This window comes from Orcinus orca, chromosome 2 (assembly GCF_937001465.1).
Source record: "Orcinus orca chromosome 2, mOrcOrc1.1, whole genome shotgun sequence".
NCBI lineage: Eukaryota > Metazoa > Chordata > Mammalia > Artiodactyla > Delphinidae > Orcinus > Orcinus orca.
Genome location: NC_064560.1, coordinates 100,772,280 through 100,785,611, shown reverse-complemented (window position 1 = coordinate 100,785,611; position 13,332 = coordinate 100,772,280). Strand labels below are relative to the sequence as shown.

Here is a 13,332-nt window from a genome sequence, read left to right as displayed (position 1 = left end):
TCAGGAAAGTCTGTTGTATCAGTCGAGGTAACTTACCTGAGGTGTGTACTATACCCCTGGGTTCCAGAAAAGAACTGATCCTCCCACCTCCCTGAAGATATTCTTCTCCTTCTCTTTTTCCTGGAGTGTTTAGGCCTAAGCAGCTATTATCTGCTTAGAATGGAGTAATATCTTTACGATACTACTTAGAGATATCTTTACAGAGAGAGTATATCTTTAGAGTAATATAAAGAGTAATATCTCTAAGATATTAGTATAGAGTATAGAGTAATATCTTTAAGAGGTTACTCTTATAAGGATACTGTCATTAGAACTACATTCTCTCTTGTGGGATTTCTGCTTGGCTAGAATTTTTCTTTCCCTTCTCATTTTTTTTTTTTCTGTACGCGGGCCTGTCACTGTTGTGGCCTCTCCCGTTGCGGAGCACAGGCTCCGGACGCGTAGGCTCAGCGGCCATGGCTCATGGGCCCAGCCGCTCCGCGGCATGTGGGATCTTCCCGGACTGGGGCACGAACACGTGTCCCCTGCATCGGCTGGCGGACTCTCAACCACTGTGCCACCAGGGAAGCCCTCTTCTCATCTTTAAGCATTCAAAGTGATCCATCTTTTTCCAAGCATGAGTTTATGTAGGCAGTGGTCTCTATTCGATCTGTGAGAGAGTCAGAAATAACAAGTATCTCAATAAGCCAAAGGTCTCCATTTCTCTGAGGGGACAGGGCCGCCCATCCCCTCCCTATTTCCCTCCCAGGCTGTGGAAGAGCCCCTTAGGCTCAGCTGTAGTGTTCATTGTTGTCACAATTGGGCAAAACAAAGTCAAGCATGAGTAATGACCAGGAACCGTAATTTGCTATGATGGACACACAGGTCAGACAGGTCAGAGCACATTCCTGAAAGTCACCTCCTCTGCCTACAAGATGGATAGGATGCCCGGAGGCTCAGCACTTAGAGTCCCCAGGTCAGCTGCCACCTTCTGGCTGCAGGAAGAGGTCCCAAACAAAAAGTTTTGGAAATAACTTGGCTTATAGCTTTCAAGTCAGTCAATCCATGTTACGGTCCATCTAAGTCATATTGGCAGCTGGACGTGTGACCAGCTGACTGTCCTAGCCTCTGGGGTCAGGGGCTGACTGTGGCGTTCTACCACCATCAATTTGGATTTTTGGAAAACTGTGCTTTCTGGTATTATTCTCTAAGAACCCTTCTTGACCATGGGATTTTCTTCCTTTGCACAGATCAGTGTCTAGGATGACCACATACTCCAAATATTCTGGCCTAAGCACAGTTCCAAATATTCTCTGTCTCTCTTCTTGCCTTCAAAATGGACTTATCGAGCATCTATTTATACTAAGTGTCGGGGATATAGCGGTGACTACGGCAGATACAGTCACTGCCTCTATAGAGCTTATCTCATTGTAAGATCCTATATTCTGACTTAGGGTTTGGAAAATATGGTCATCTGTCACTGGATTCGTACCCCAGCTCTCCCCCAGCAGTAAAACCCTTGCAGCAGGAGTTGAGGCTGGGTTACTTTTCTATAGTTTTTCTTTTCTAAGGCACTTGCCACCAAGTGTGTCTTTAGGGAAAACAACCATAGCATGAGCCTGTAATGTAAGTAAGTATTAAGCTGTGCATACATCCCAGGGAACAGTTTCACGGAGACATTCTCTGTATAGTTGACTGATGGTGCCTGTTGTTAATTCTGCGGCATTGCACCGAGGGGGTTGGGATGCTCTTTCAGCTGATCGTTTCCTTTTCCCTTCTTCGGCGGTAACTTTTTCATTCGGTGCATTTATTAGGGCTTTTGTTTGCAAGGCGATTTTACCTCCTATTGTTTCATGCCCAGGAGCCTTTTCATAGGCCTAGTGTACATTTTTGAAAATGTGATTTTTATTAATACAGAGCAGCATTATAAAGAAGTGTAAAAAACTTTTAATTATGGAGAATTTCAAACATAAACAAAAGGAGAATAATGGACCCTTCAACCAGCTGACGACCCTCAGCCCATAGTCAGTCCTGCCCCGTCTCCCCCCCCCGTCCGCTTCCTCCACCCTGTATCCCAGATATCATAAATAGTTTAAGCATATTTCTCTAAAAGATAAAGATTATCTCTTAATATAATCACAGTGCTATTATCATGCCTAAAAATTAACAGTTATCTTATGGGGAGAGTAAAGGACACGAGAGGAGAAAAATTTAGCTACAAACACAGTGCCAAACGTGTCAGCTCTTTTCATTTTCTTCTGGGTCCTCCAGTTTTTGACCAAAATCATACTGACCTTTCATAAAAATGATAGCAGTCTCAGCTCCTTTGCAATATTTTCTGGATATAGATTTTATGATTGGGACAAATATCATCTCCCTGTCCCTCCATCTAAGAGGAGCAAAGGATGTTCTCTTCAGGGGACCATATTTACATATTCTGGGTAATTCTCCAGAACCTCTTCCAGCTTCTAAAGCCCCCTATTCATTCAGCAAATATTCACTGGGAAACTCCTTAAGTGGTGATCACTGTTAGATGCCAGGGATTATGGTGGAAAAGACAAACAAGACCTTAGACTTTTGGGAACTTCCAGTTGGTAGGGGAGCAGGCCTCACATATAGTAACGATGCTGACAGTCACCCCGTTGCGACTGTGGGAAGTGTTGTGGAGCCCTGACGGTCTGAAGGGTCAGTGCAGATGACCTTGAGGGAAGGATGTTTCAGCCCAGCAGTGGGCTCTGCAGGCAGAGGGAATAGCCTGTGTAAATGCCTGAGGCAAGAAGGAGGTTGGCTGGGCTTCCCTGGTGGCGCAGTGGTTGAGAGTCCGCCTGCCGATGCAGGGGACACGGGTTCGTGCCCCGGTCCGGGAAGATCCCACGTGCCGTGGAGCGCCTGGGCCTGTGAGCCGTGGCCGCTGAGCCTGCGCGTCCGGAGCCTGTGCTCCTCAATGGGAGAGGCCACAGCGGTGAGAGGCCCGCGTACCGCCAAAAAAAAAAAAAGAAGGAGGTTGGCTGATAAAGAAACAGAGAGGAGGTGGTGGGGGCCAGGGAGATGGATGCCAGGAGGCTGGAGAAGAGCCTCCCATCCCGGCCCGTCTCCTCCCAATGGCCCTGGACCTGAGGGCCCGGCTCTTGGCTCCCGTAGCCCTGAGGTCTGTGGGCCGCAGGGACATGTGTGTTCCAATTCCTCTCCTCTTAGCTATCCTGAAGGCTTTCTGGTTAAGGAAAGGGCCTAGATTTGGAAAGACATGCACAGGCACTTGAATGCTACCCCCTTGGAAGAAAGAGTAATGTTTACACAGTAGGGTTACTGTGAGGATTAAATATTGTATAATAAAATGGCTAGGCAACAAATATTTTCCCCTTCTCTTTCTCCATAACCATCCGTTCCCTTTCCGCATCACAGCCCAGCAGCTCCTCGTGCTGCCTCAGGAATCCTGTGCTTGTGGGACGGCCCATGCTGGTGGCCCTGCCTCTGAGCAGAGTCCTGTGCTGGGCCCTTCCCTGTGGGTCTGTCATTTAGACCCTGACCTTGTAATAATTTTTTAGTTTTCATGTTTTGAAAATTAAAATAAAAATGATCAATTCAAATATAATGCCTGTTATTTCAAACTAGTTAAAAAATAGAATACAGAAGAGCATAAAGGGAAGAGTGAAATCCCCTTTTTCACTGAGGAAACTATCATTAATGGTGTGGAGTCCATCTTTCTAGGTGTTTTATATACTCAAACACACACTTCTAAAACAAAAAAATGGGAATATGAAATTTACTCTTTTTTACTTAACAGAACTTTGGTATCTTTCCATGTGCATAATTTTCAGATCCACGACCTCCAGGGTGGTGTTTCACAGACTGTGTTGTCCTTGGCATGTTTGTATTTGCCTCCGTCAGTGATGGACCTCATCTCCCCGCGTGGGCAGGGAGGCAGAGTCCTCTGTATCCGGCCACCTGAGCATTTTCCTGTAAGCCAGTCCACCTGCCGACATCAGCTTGTTTTTCAGGAACTGGGTGGAGTTGGTGACAGAAAGAGCATGCTTTTGTTTCCTGGTATGTGGGGAGTTTCATTAGAGCTTTTCCTCTTCCTAATTAAATGTGTAGTAAAGCAGGGATATCTAATCCCAGCTTTGCACTCCACTGAGAGCCATTTAACCCCCCACTCACCTAAACTTAGGTACCAACTTCAAGAGTTGCCTCAGTGCCCGTGGGACCCAGGTATGAGGGGCTCAAGTGGAAGCATTTTCCAGAAGCAAATGCAGAGTGTCCCACTCCTCATATTTTCTCTCTTAACAGGGTTGTACAGAAGAGTGGGAAGCAATGGCTGTTTTGTTTTCTTAATTTTTTTTAAAAAAGCTCACATTGTAAACAAACCATACACAAGGGTATAAAGAAAAAATTGAAGTCATCCTCTCCTCCAGCATCCCTGCCCCTCCCCACTGTCCCCTCCTTAGAGGTCGTTAATGATTAATAATTTGTCTGGTAACTTTGCTTTACTTTTACAAACTTTGACTGAATGGGAATATAAAGTACTTACTATTCTGCTGCAAATGAATGATTTTAAAATGCAAATTATAGTTTTATATGTCAAAGATGTTTCACAAGTGCATAGAAAGAATTTATGCAAAGGTGTTTTTTTTTTTTTTTTTTTTTTTTTTTGCGGTACGTGGGCCTCTCACTGTTGTGGCCTCTCCCGTTTTGGAGCACAGGCTCCGGACGCGCAGGCTTAGTGGCCATGGCTCACGGGCCCAGCCGCTCCGCGGCATGTGGGATCTTCCCGGACCGGGGCACGAACCTGTGTCCCCCGCATCGGCAGGTGGACTCTCAACCACTGCGCCACCAGGGAAGCCCGCAAAGGTGGTTTTAAAATTAGTGAAAGAACAGAGTTGCCATAATGGCATTCAGCCTTCTGTGGCATTGTCCCAAGGAAGATTAGATGTAGGCTGGTTTTTCTCTGAAGTCTCACTGTCTCATCTTGAGTTTTTCCTGTCCCTTCCCTTCCATATTGTGAAGGCCTACTCTGTGCCTCTACATGTAACAAAGCCTGCACTGTGGGGAGGTGTACTTAGTGTCACACAGAATTGGGCTTGAATGTAGATGTGTGACCATAAGGGAGAGACTTAACCTCTCTGAACTTCAGTTTTCTCAGCTATAAAGTGGAGAGGACATTCACCATGTCACGGTGTCGTTGTGAAGATTAAATGTATAAGGAACATTTCTAGCTTATAGAAATGCTCAACAAATCTTAGTTTCTCTTCCTCCTGCTTCTTGAGCCTTCAGTCTGTGAAGATGTGTTAGGACTTGGACATGTTCCCCACTTCCCAAAGGTATTTGCACTTTAGCACTAATCAGAGCTTTAACTGAGTGAGTTAAGGAGCAGAAGATTCTTTTGGGGTGAAGTTATGCCACTTCTGCCTGGCTTTCCAGAAATATTTCATGAATGGTCACAACAGGTGTCCCTACCCCCTTTCCTCGGAACTGGCTCCACGGTCAGCCCTAACCTCAGAGGACAATCTGGCTGCCAGATGGCTGCCAAAATTCTTCCCTTGCGTATCTCAACCTCATGCATTTCAGGCCACACAGTTAATGATGAGGATGAAGTCATACAGAGGAACTGGTATAAAGAGAAAAACAGTATTACCAAGAATGTGAGATTTTAGACACTCTTGTTATCAGGGATGGCGTAAGTCCGCCTGGCGCCTTTGTGAGAATTAAATAAAGGCACCTTCTCTGGGAAGATGGGGCCTGGCATATGTACTACAAGGTAAAGGAACAGAGCTTTGGTAGAAATTAGGGAAAGGTGCTATTCCTCGAGGGTAAAGGCAGGCTCAGCCCACGCCAGGTGTGACTTGGCAAGCAGAGACCAGGCTGGATTTCTACTGGCCGTTCTCCCCACTGCCAGGCCCCCTAGTGCTGGGTACAACCTGCATAACCATATACAGTGGGCCCACGATGACAGCTGTCTCTACGAGGCCTGAAGAGTCATTATTCTTTCTCTCTTTCTATCCTCTTTTAGTATCGTGACCTGAGCAATGGCGAACCCACCATGAAACTCCCTCAGGGTGTTGTCTATGGTGTGGTACGAAGATCAGATCAAAACCAGCAGAAAGAAATGGTGGTGTATGGGTGGACCACCAATCAGCTGAAAGAAGAGATGAACTACATCAAAGACGTGAGTTGTTTAAGGATTTTTTTTTTTCTGGTTTATACACTTCTTGTAGCATGTAAGAGGGTGGATATGAATGTAATAAGGCATTTTGAAACAATTCTAAGTGTTATCACTGTGGATGGAAATGTGGCCACAGATCTTCATGGTAATAGGAAAAGCGCAGATGTAACTCCGCAGTGACGTATAGAGTGAATTTCTAGATGTTACTAAGTAGGGCTACTCAGGAGACCAAATGGCTTCTTTCTTCCATGTATGATAAGTAGGCTCTTAAGTAGTTTTGCTTATTACATTGAACACTCCTAATGTACGAGTTTGGACAACTGTATTAATTTGGATGCTTTTTGCTGCAAGTAACGGAAAAGCCAACTTGAAAAGGAATTTGTCTCATGTGGGGGTAACTCTAGGGGTAGGTGGGCTCTACGCAGGCCTCTCCAAGCTCCAGTTCTACTTCTCTGAGTTTCCCTGGGTTCTTTTCTCCTTCAGCCTCATGCTCATGGCAACATCTAAAAATATGATGGTGTCTGGAGGAGGAAAAGAGGACAGTCATCTCTGGTTACTTTATAGAGACCCTCCATTAGACTTCCCCTTGTTTCTCATTGGCCAGGACCCAGGTCACATGCCCATTCCCAAATCCATCACTGGCAAGGGGAATAGGATGACTATTGCTGGTTCAGACCAGTCAGTTAGGTTGAAATGGATGGTGGGAAGTCAACCATGATAGACATTGTCCAACCCAGGTCAATTAATTACAATTTTTTTGTAATTAATATTAATTTTTTTTTTTTTTTTTTTTGCCATGCTGCACGGCTTGCAGGATCTTAGTTCCCTGACCAGGGACTGAATATTATGTTTCTTTTAAACTATATGGTTTATTGAGAAATTTTGGAAAATGTAAATATGTATGAAGAAGAAAAGAAAATCACCCGTAATTCTACGATTCAACCAGAACAGTTGTTAACATTTTGGAGCATTTCCTTGTAATTTTTTCATTTCTTTTTTATCTATCTATCTATATCTATTGACTTACCTACCTGTCCCTCCAGCCAGCCAGCCAGCCAGCCATCCATCCATCCATCCATCCATCCATCCATCCATCCATCCATCCATCCGTCCATCCATCCGTCCATCCATCCGTCCATCCATCCGTCCATCCATCCATCCATCCATCCATCCATCATTTCCATTCCTTTTTGGTCCACCCCGTGTCTCCCTAGATTGACCAGTGCCTTTGTGACCCAAACCAGAGTGATTAGATAGAGAGGCAATGAGCTGCACCAAAACACTGGCCTGTAGACTAGAAAGTGAGAAGCAGGGGCAGCATGGGCAATAGAGTCCCCATGGATCTTGGTTCAAGGTCTGGCTCTTTGGCCCAGACAAACTTCTGCCCTGTCTGGGCTTCAGTTTTCTCATGTATAGATTGTGAGGTCTGGGAAGGGACCCTTAAGGTCAAAATGAGTTCTTCGTGCCTCATTTTATTTGGTTGTGTTTGCGAATAAGACACAAAACACATGTTGTTGGCTTTTGTTTGAGTTTTTGAGAAGAACATCTCTTATCAAATATCAAAAATAATAAATGTGCATTTCTTAATGTGTCTCTAAAGATTTGGATACTTGTGTAATTTTAAGGAATAAAAGAGACAATACATGCTTAGCAGAGAAAATGAAGGAAAGGAGCCATAGTCATACACAAACACGCAGAAGATGTGTGACGACCACCAGCCTCAGAGCCCCAGTCATCCAACCCCCAGAGATCAGTTTTAACCATTCACAGTATCCCATTCCTCATCTTCCCAGGTGGGAACAGCTTGCACCTTCCTAGTTTCCTGTATTTTCCTCACTGAAATGCCCCAAATAACACGGCACCACTTCAGAGGTAAACCTCCTAAGCAGATTGGAGAGTTGCAAATTGCCCAAGACGAGATAGTAGGTTCAGGCTGTCAGGTGCCCAAGTCACAGGGGAGTCACTGACCTGAATTTCCCAACCGCCACTGTGATCTGCAACTTAAAATTAATTTCCGGGTAAACACCTTCTATAGCTGGTTTCAGACCTGTCACTCGCTCCTCATTCCTGAGTGTATTTATGGGTTTGTGTGCCCTCCCTTGCTTGTGGGTGACTCTGGCTTAGTTGGCTTCCTGCAGTATTTGCCAGTGGGAGCAACACCCAGCTCCACCCACTTCCCAATGGTGAGCAGCCCAAGAGCTAACTCAGGGCCGCAGATGAGAGCCATTCTGCCTGCCCAGAATGAAAAGTTGCGCTTTTGGCTCATTTCCCCAAAGTGTTTGTAGTCAATGACAAGAAAGCAGTCTTTCTTACTAGAATTCATCTGGGGAGGGCGTGGTGTCTTGACTTGCCCTCTCTTTCCTGCCCTGGAATCTCCACCAATATCCAGTCACTCCTAATAAACATGCAGTCAGTCAGTTTAAAACAACGTGCTAGTTGTGCAAGTACAGCTTCAAAATTAGGTCTGCTCGTGCTGTGCCCTACACGCCCATCAAACCAAACTGCTGCCTTTGAGCCTTTGCTGTGATAGAAGTTCCAGAGCATTCTGGAGAGGGCTCCCTTGAGGCTTCCTGTTCTATTCGAAGATCCCTGAGTTCTTCATCCTCCTAGGGGCACCAGAAGAAGGGGGAAGACAGAGACTATTTGTTAGGTTTTTTGTTTTTATTGAAAATATATTTAAGGCCCCGTTACTCCTCTGGAAGAGTGGTACTGTAGAGAAATTTAAAGAGCTTGTATAAACAGGTGTTTGGGGGATCAACTGACTTTTCTTATATTTAGTGCCTTGTGTATTGTTGGTGATTACTGAGGAACTGAATTTCACATTTATGGGCTCTCTAAGCTCATACTTTCCTGACTCATATTCCAAACATTTATTTGTTCTTTGGCAGAGATAGGGAATAGAGATATTTGTTCAGGGCAGAGATAGGGAAAATTAGAGGTGGCTTTTGCTTTTTGGTTTTTTGGTCCTCCTAGCCATGTGTTTAGAAAGTCAACTTGTTCAACATTTTCTACTTGTAAAAACATGTGATAGGAAAAGGGGAAAATCTGGCCTGAATATGGTTTTTAGGGTGGTAGGTGAATTTCAGTAAACGAATCTTTCTTTAGAGCATGTTATTTGTATAATTAATAGTTATCCATAATTATATATAATCACAATATGCATTATTATTATTATTATAGCTTGATCTCTAACTAGCATCTTTGTGGGCTGCAGGTAAGAGCCACTTTGGAAAATGTAAGGAAGCGAATGTATGGAGACTACGATGAAATGAGACAGAAGATTCGACAGCTCACCCAGGAACTGTCAGTAAGTAAAATGTGGAGGGATGCTAGAGCTTAGAACTCCCTCTCAGTTGCTAGTGCCTGAAGATATTTGAGTTTATGATGTTCCTTATGATGGAGTCATATTTTAAATGAACCGAGGGAATTTTATCACAGAATTAAGTTTATTATTTACAGGAAAATTTTTGTGGCGAGAGTAATCTTTACATTCAAAGCATTCCCTCCAAAATCAGGAATAAGATGAGGAAGCCAGCTACCACTACTATTATTTAACATTGTACTGGAGACCCTAGCCAATGGAATTAAACGAGAAATAAATTAAACATGAGAGAAATAAATAAACAGTTTATAGAGGTTTAAAAACTGGACAGGTAGGTGTAAAACTATCACTGTTTACAAACTGTATGGTAATATACCCAGAAAGCTGAAGTGAACCAATAAAAAAACTACTATAAACAATAAAAGAATTCTGTAAGGCAGCAGGGTAAAAGATTAATGGACACATGTTAGGTTTCAATATACAAAAAACAACCAGTTAGAGGAAATAACAACAACAAAAACTACCAGGTATCTGGAAGTAGACTTTAGCAAGTAGAAAGATGTGCCATGTACTTAGAAAGGAAGATTCAACATCATAAGATGTTAATACCATTCAAGTTAATATACAAATTTAATATAACCCAATAAAAATACCAACAGATTTTTATGTTGCTTTTTACAACTGGACTAGGTGGTTCCATGGTATACAGAAAATAAATATGAAGAGTTGAAATTCTGGGGAAAAAAAGGCCGTGAAGGAGACTATCCCTCTTAATATTACAAGAAATTGAGAAAGCCTCAGTGATTAAAACAGTATATAGTACTGGCATATAAATGAATAGACATTAATGAGAGAAAGCCCAGAAATGTACCCCAATATATGATAAATGTGGCATCTGACATGAAGGGAGGAAAATGGACCAGTCAGTATATGCTTATACCTGGACAGACTTATACCTGGGTAAATTCTGAATAGATCAAAGATGCTAAAAAGTGAAACTTGCAAGTACCAGAAGAAAATATGTGTGAATTCTTTTATACTCTTGGGGTGGGGAAGGCAGTTTCTTACTATGACATGCAATCCCAAAATCACAAAAGGAAAAGTTGATAATTTTGACTACATTAAACTGACGACTAGTGCTGACAAAAACACCAAAGTCAAATGACAAGCTGGGAAAAATGATTTGCCTTCATATTATAGATAATAGGCTAATATCCTGAGTATTTAAAGAGTGCCCATGAATCAAGAGGATAAAGGCCACAACTCATAAAAATAGGCGTAATATTTGTGACAGATAGTTTATAGTAAAGGAAAGATGAAGAGCTCTTAAATGTATGACGAGATGCTTGGCCTCATTCTCAGTAAGAGAAATTCAGATTAAAATGGTCCTGAGATGCTATTTTCAGCTAACAGACTGGCAAAACTGCAAAAGTGGGACAAGATGCTGTATTAGCCGTGCTGTGGAGGAACAGGAAGATTGCTGCTTCGAATGTCGTTTGCATTACTCTTAGGGAGAACAATTTGCAGTATCTACCCAAATTACAAATGCCTACATCCTTTGACTCAGCAAGCTTCTTTCTAAGAATTTATTCTGTAGATCAAATCTCACATATGTGAGATGACGTATATATGAACTTAGTTGTTAAGCATTGTTTGTAATCGTAAAAAGATTGGAAGCCTACACGTCCATTAAGAAGGAGAAAGTAAAATAAATTCCATCTCTATAATACACAGAGTTGTAAAAAAAAAAAAAAAGAATGAAAAGAATGAATAAGCTCTTCAAAAAGAGATACAGAAAAATTTCAAAGATATAGAGTAAGTGGTAAAAAAGGCAAGACATCGGAAAATACGAAAATATCATATGTAGTGTGCTACCATTTATGTAAACCAGGAGGGGAAAATAAATATGTCTAGACTGTTTTGTGTGTGTACACAAAGTTACTAGAAGGATCATCAAAAAAGTAATTAACAGTGATTCCTTCTTGAGGTGCAGAGTGGGCGAGGTGGTAATTGAGCAAATAGGACAGGAGTGAAAGGGAGATTTATTTTAGTGTATACCTTTTCTACTTTTAAAATGTTTGAACTCTATGAATGTATTACCTACTAAAAATTAAAGAAAAAATAAGCTTCCTCTGGTTTAACCTAGCTAACGCATATGGGAGAAAACATTTTAAAAAATATTTGTGATTAATAACCTTGAAGAAAAAGAATTCGTTTTGTGTGACATACTTGCCATAAAAGTTAACCTCTGCAGAAAACAGAAATATAGATCAGTGGCACAGGATAGAAAGCCCAGAGATAAACCCACACATCTATGGTCAACTAATCTATGACAAAGGAGGCAAGGATATACAATGGAGAGAAGACAGCCTCTTCAGTAAGTGGTGCTGGGAAAACTGGACAGCTACATGTAAAAGAATGAAATTAGAACACTCCCTAACACCATACACAAAAATAAACTCAAAATGGATTAAAGACCTAAATGTAAGACTGGACACTATAAAACTCTTAGAAGGAAACATAGGAAGAACACTCTTTGACATAAATCACAGCAAGATCTTTTTTGACCGACCTCCTAGAGAAATGGAAATAAAAACAAAAATAAACAAATGAGACCTAATGAAACTTAAAAGCTTTTGCACAGCAAAGGAAACTATAAACAAGACAAAAAGACAACCCTCAGAATGAGAGGAAATATTTGCAAACAAATCAACGGACAAAGAATTAATCTCTGAAATATATAAACAGCTCATGAAGCTCAATATTAAAAAAACAAACAACCCAATCAAAAAATGGAACCACCATATGACCCAGTCATCCCACTACTGGGCATATACCCAGAGGAAACCATAATTCAAAAAGACACGTGCACCCCAATGTTCATTGCAGCACTATTTACAATAGCCAGGACATGGAAGCAACCTAAATGCCCATCTACAGACAAATGGATAAAGAAGATGTGGTACACATACACAATGGAATATTACTCAGCCATAAAAAGGAATGAAATTGGGTCATTTGTAGAGACGTAGCTGGACCTAGAGACTGTCATACAGAGTGAAGTAAGTCAGAAAGAGAAAAACAAATATTGTATATTAACACATATATGTGGAACCTAGAAAAATGGTACAGATGAACTGGTTTGCAAGGCAGAAATAGAGACACAGATGTAGAGAACAAACATATGGACACCAGGGGGGGGAAAGCGGCAGGGGGGAGGGTGATGGTGTGATGAATTGGGAGATTGGGATTGACATGTATACACTAATATGTATAAAATAGATAACTAATAAGAACCTACTTATAAAAAACGAATAAATAAAATTCAAAAAAAAAAGTTAACATCTTCAGGAAAGCAGCACATTTGCCACAGTTGTGTATCAGAGTCTAGTTTATGTCTGGTCTGTGAAATTATCGGCTTAAGTAAGACCTACTGCCTTGATTACAGCGGAGGGGGGTATACAAACATATCCACCTAGCCCATGCTCACTGACACGTAGGAAGAGATTTGTGAAATTCTCACATACCTATGGAAATTCACTCTGCCATCCACTAACACTAATGACTGTAATTAAAGCCAAAGGATTGGATTTGCAATAGATGCAAAAACAGATCTCTGCCCCTTGCTTTCCATTGCCACCTCCTACACACCCTGTTTTCTCATGCTAGACTGTTCCAGGAGCTCAGTCTCTACCCTCAGTCTCCTCCTTCTCCAGGCCACACCATGGACTGTAGCCAGGTTAAGATGCTAACTTACTGCTGTATGAACACACCATGAGCAGCAACGTACCTCCTGGGCCTGGGCTGCTCTCTCTCCCACTCCCAAGGGTGCACCTCTCGCTCTCTCATGCCTGGCTGCTTCCTGTGGCTC

General features: G+C 42.3%; 1 protein-coding gene across 8 annotated transcripts in view; it reads left to right on the top strand.

Annotated features, from left to right (window-relative positions):
• Positions 1-13,332, top strand: part of MYZAP (myocardial zonula adherens protein) — a 132,230-nt gene that overhangs the window by 50,134 nt on the left and 68,764 nt on the right. For all 8 annotated transcript variants that reach the window (XR_004485794.2, XM_033437008.2, XM_033437009.2 and 5 more), the window contains 2 exons: positions 5,987-6,142; positions 9,354-9,446. Coding sequence is in view for 7 of the 8 variants with exons in the window: in XM_004274667.3 (XP_004274715.2) it covers positions 5,987-6,142; positions 9,354-9,446 (249 nt within the window). In the remaining variant the exon portion in view is untranslated. The remainder of the gene's footprint in view (positions 1-5,986; positions 6,143-9,353; positions 9,447-13,332) is intronic.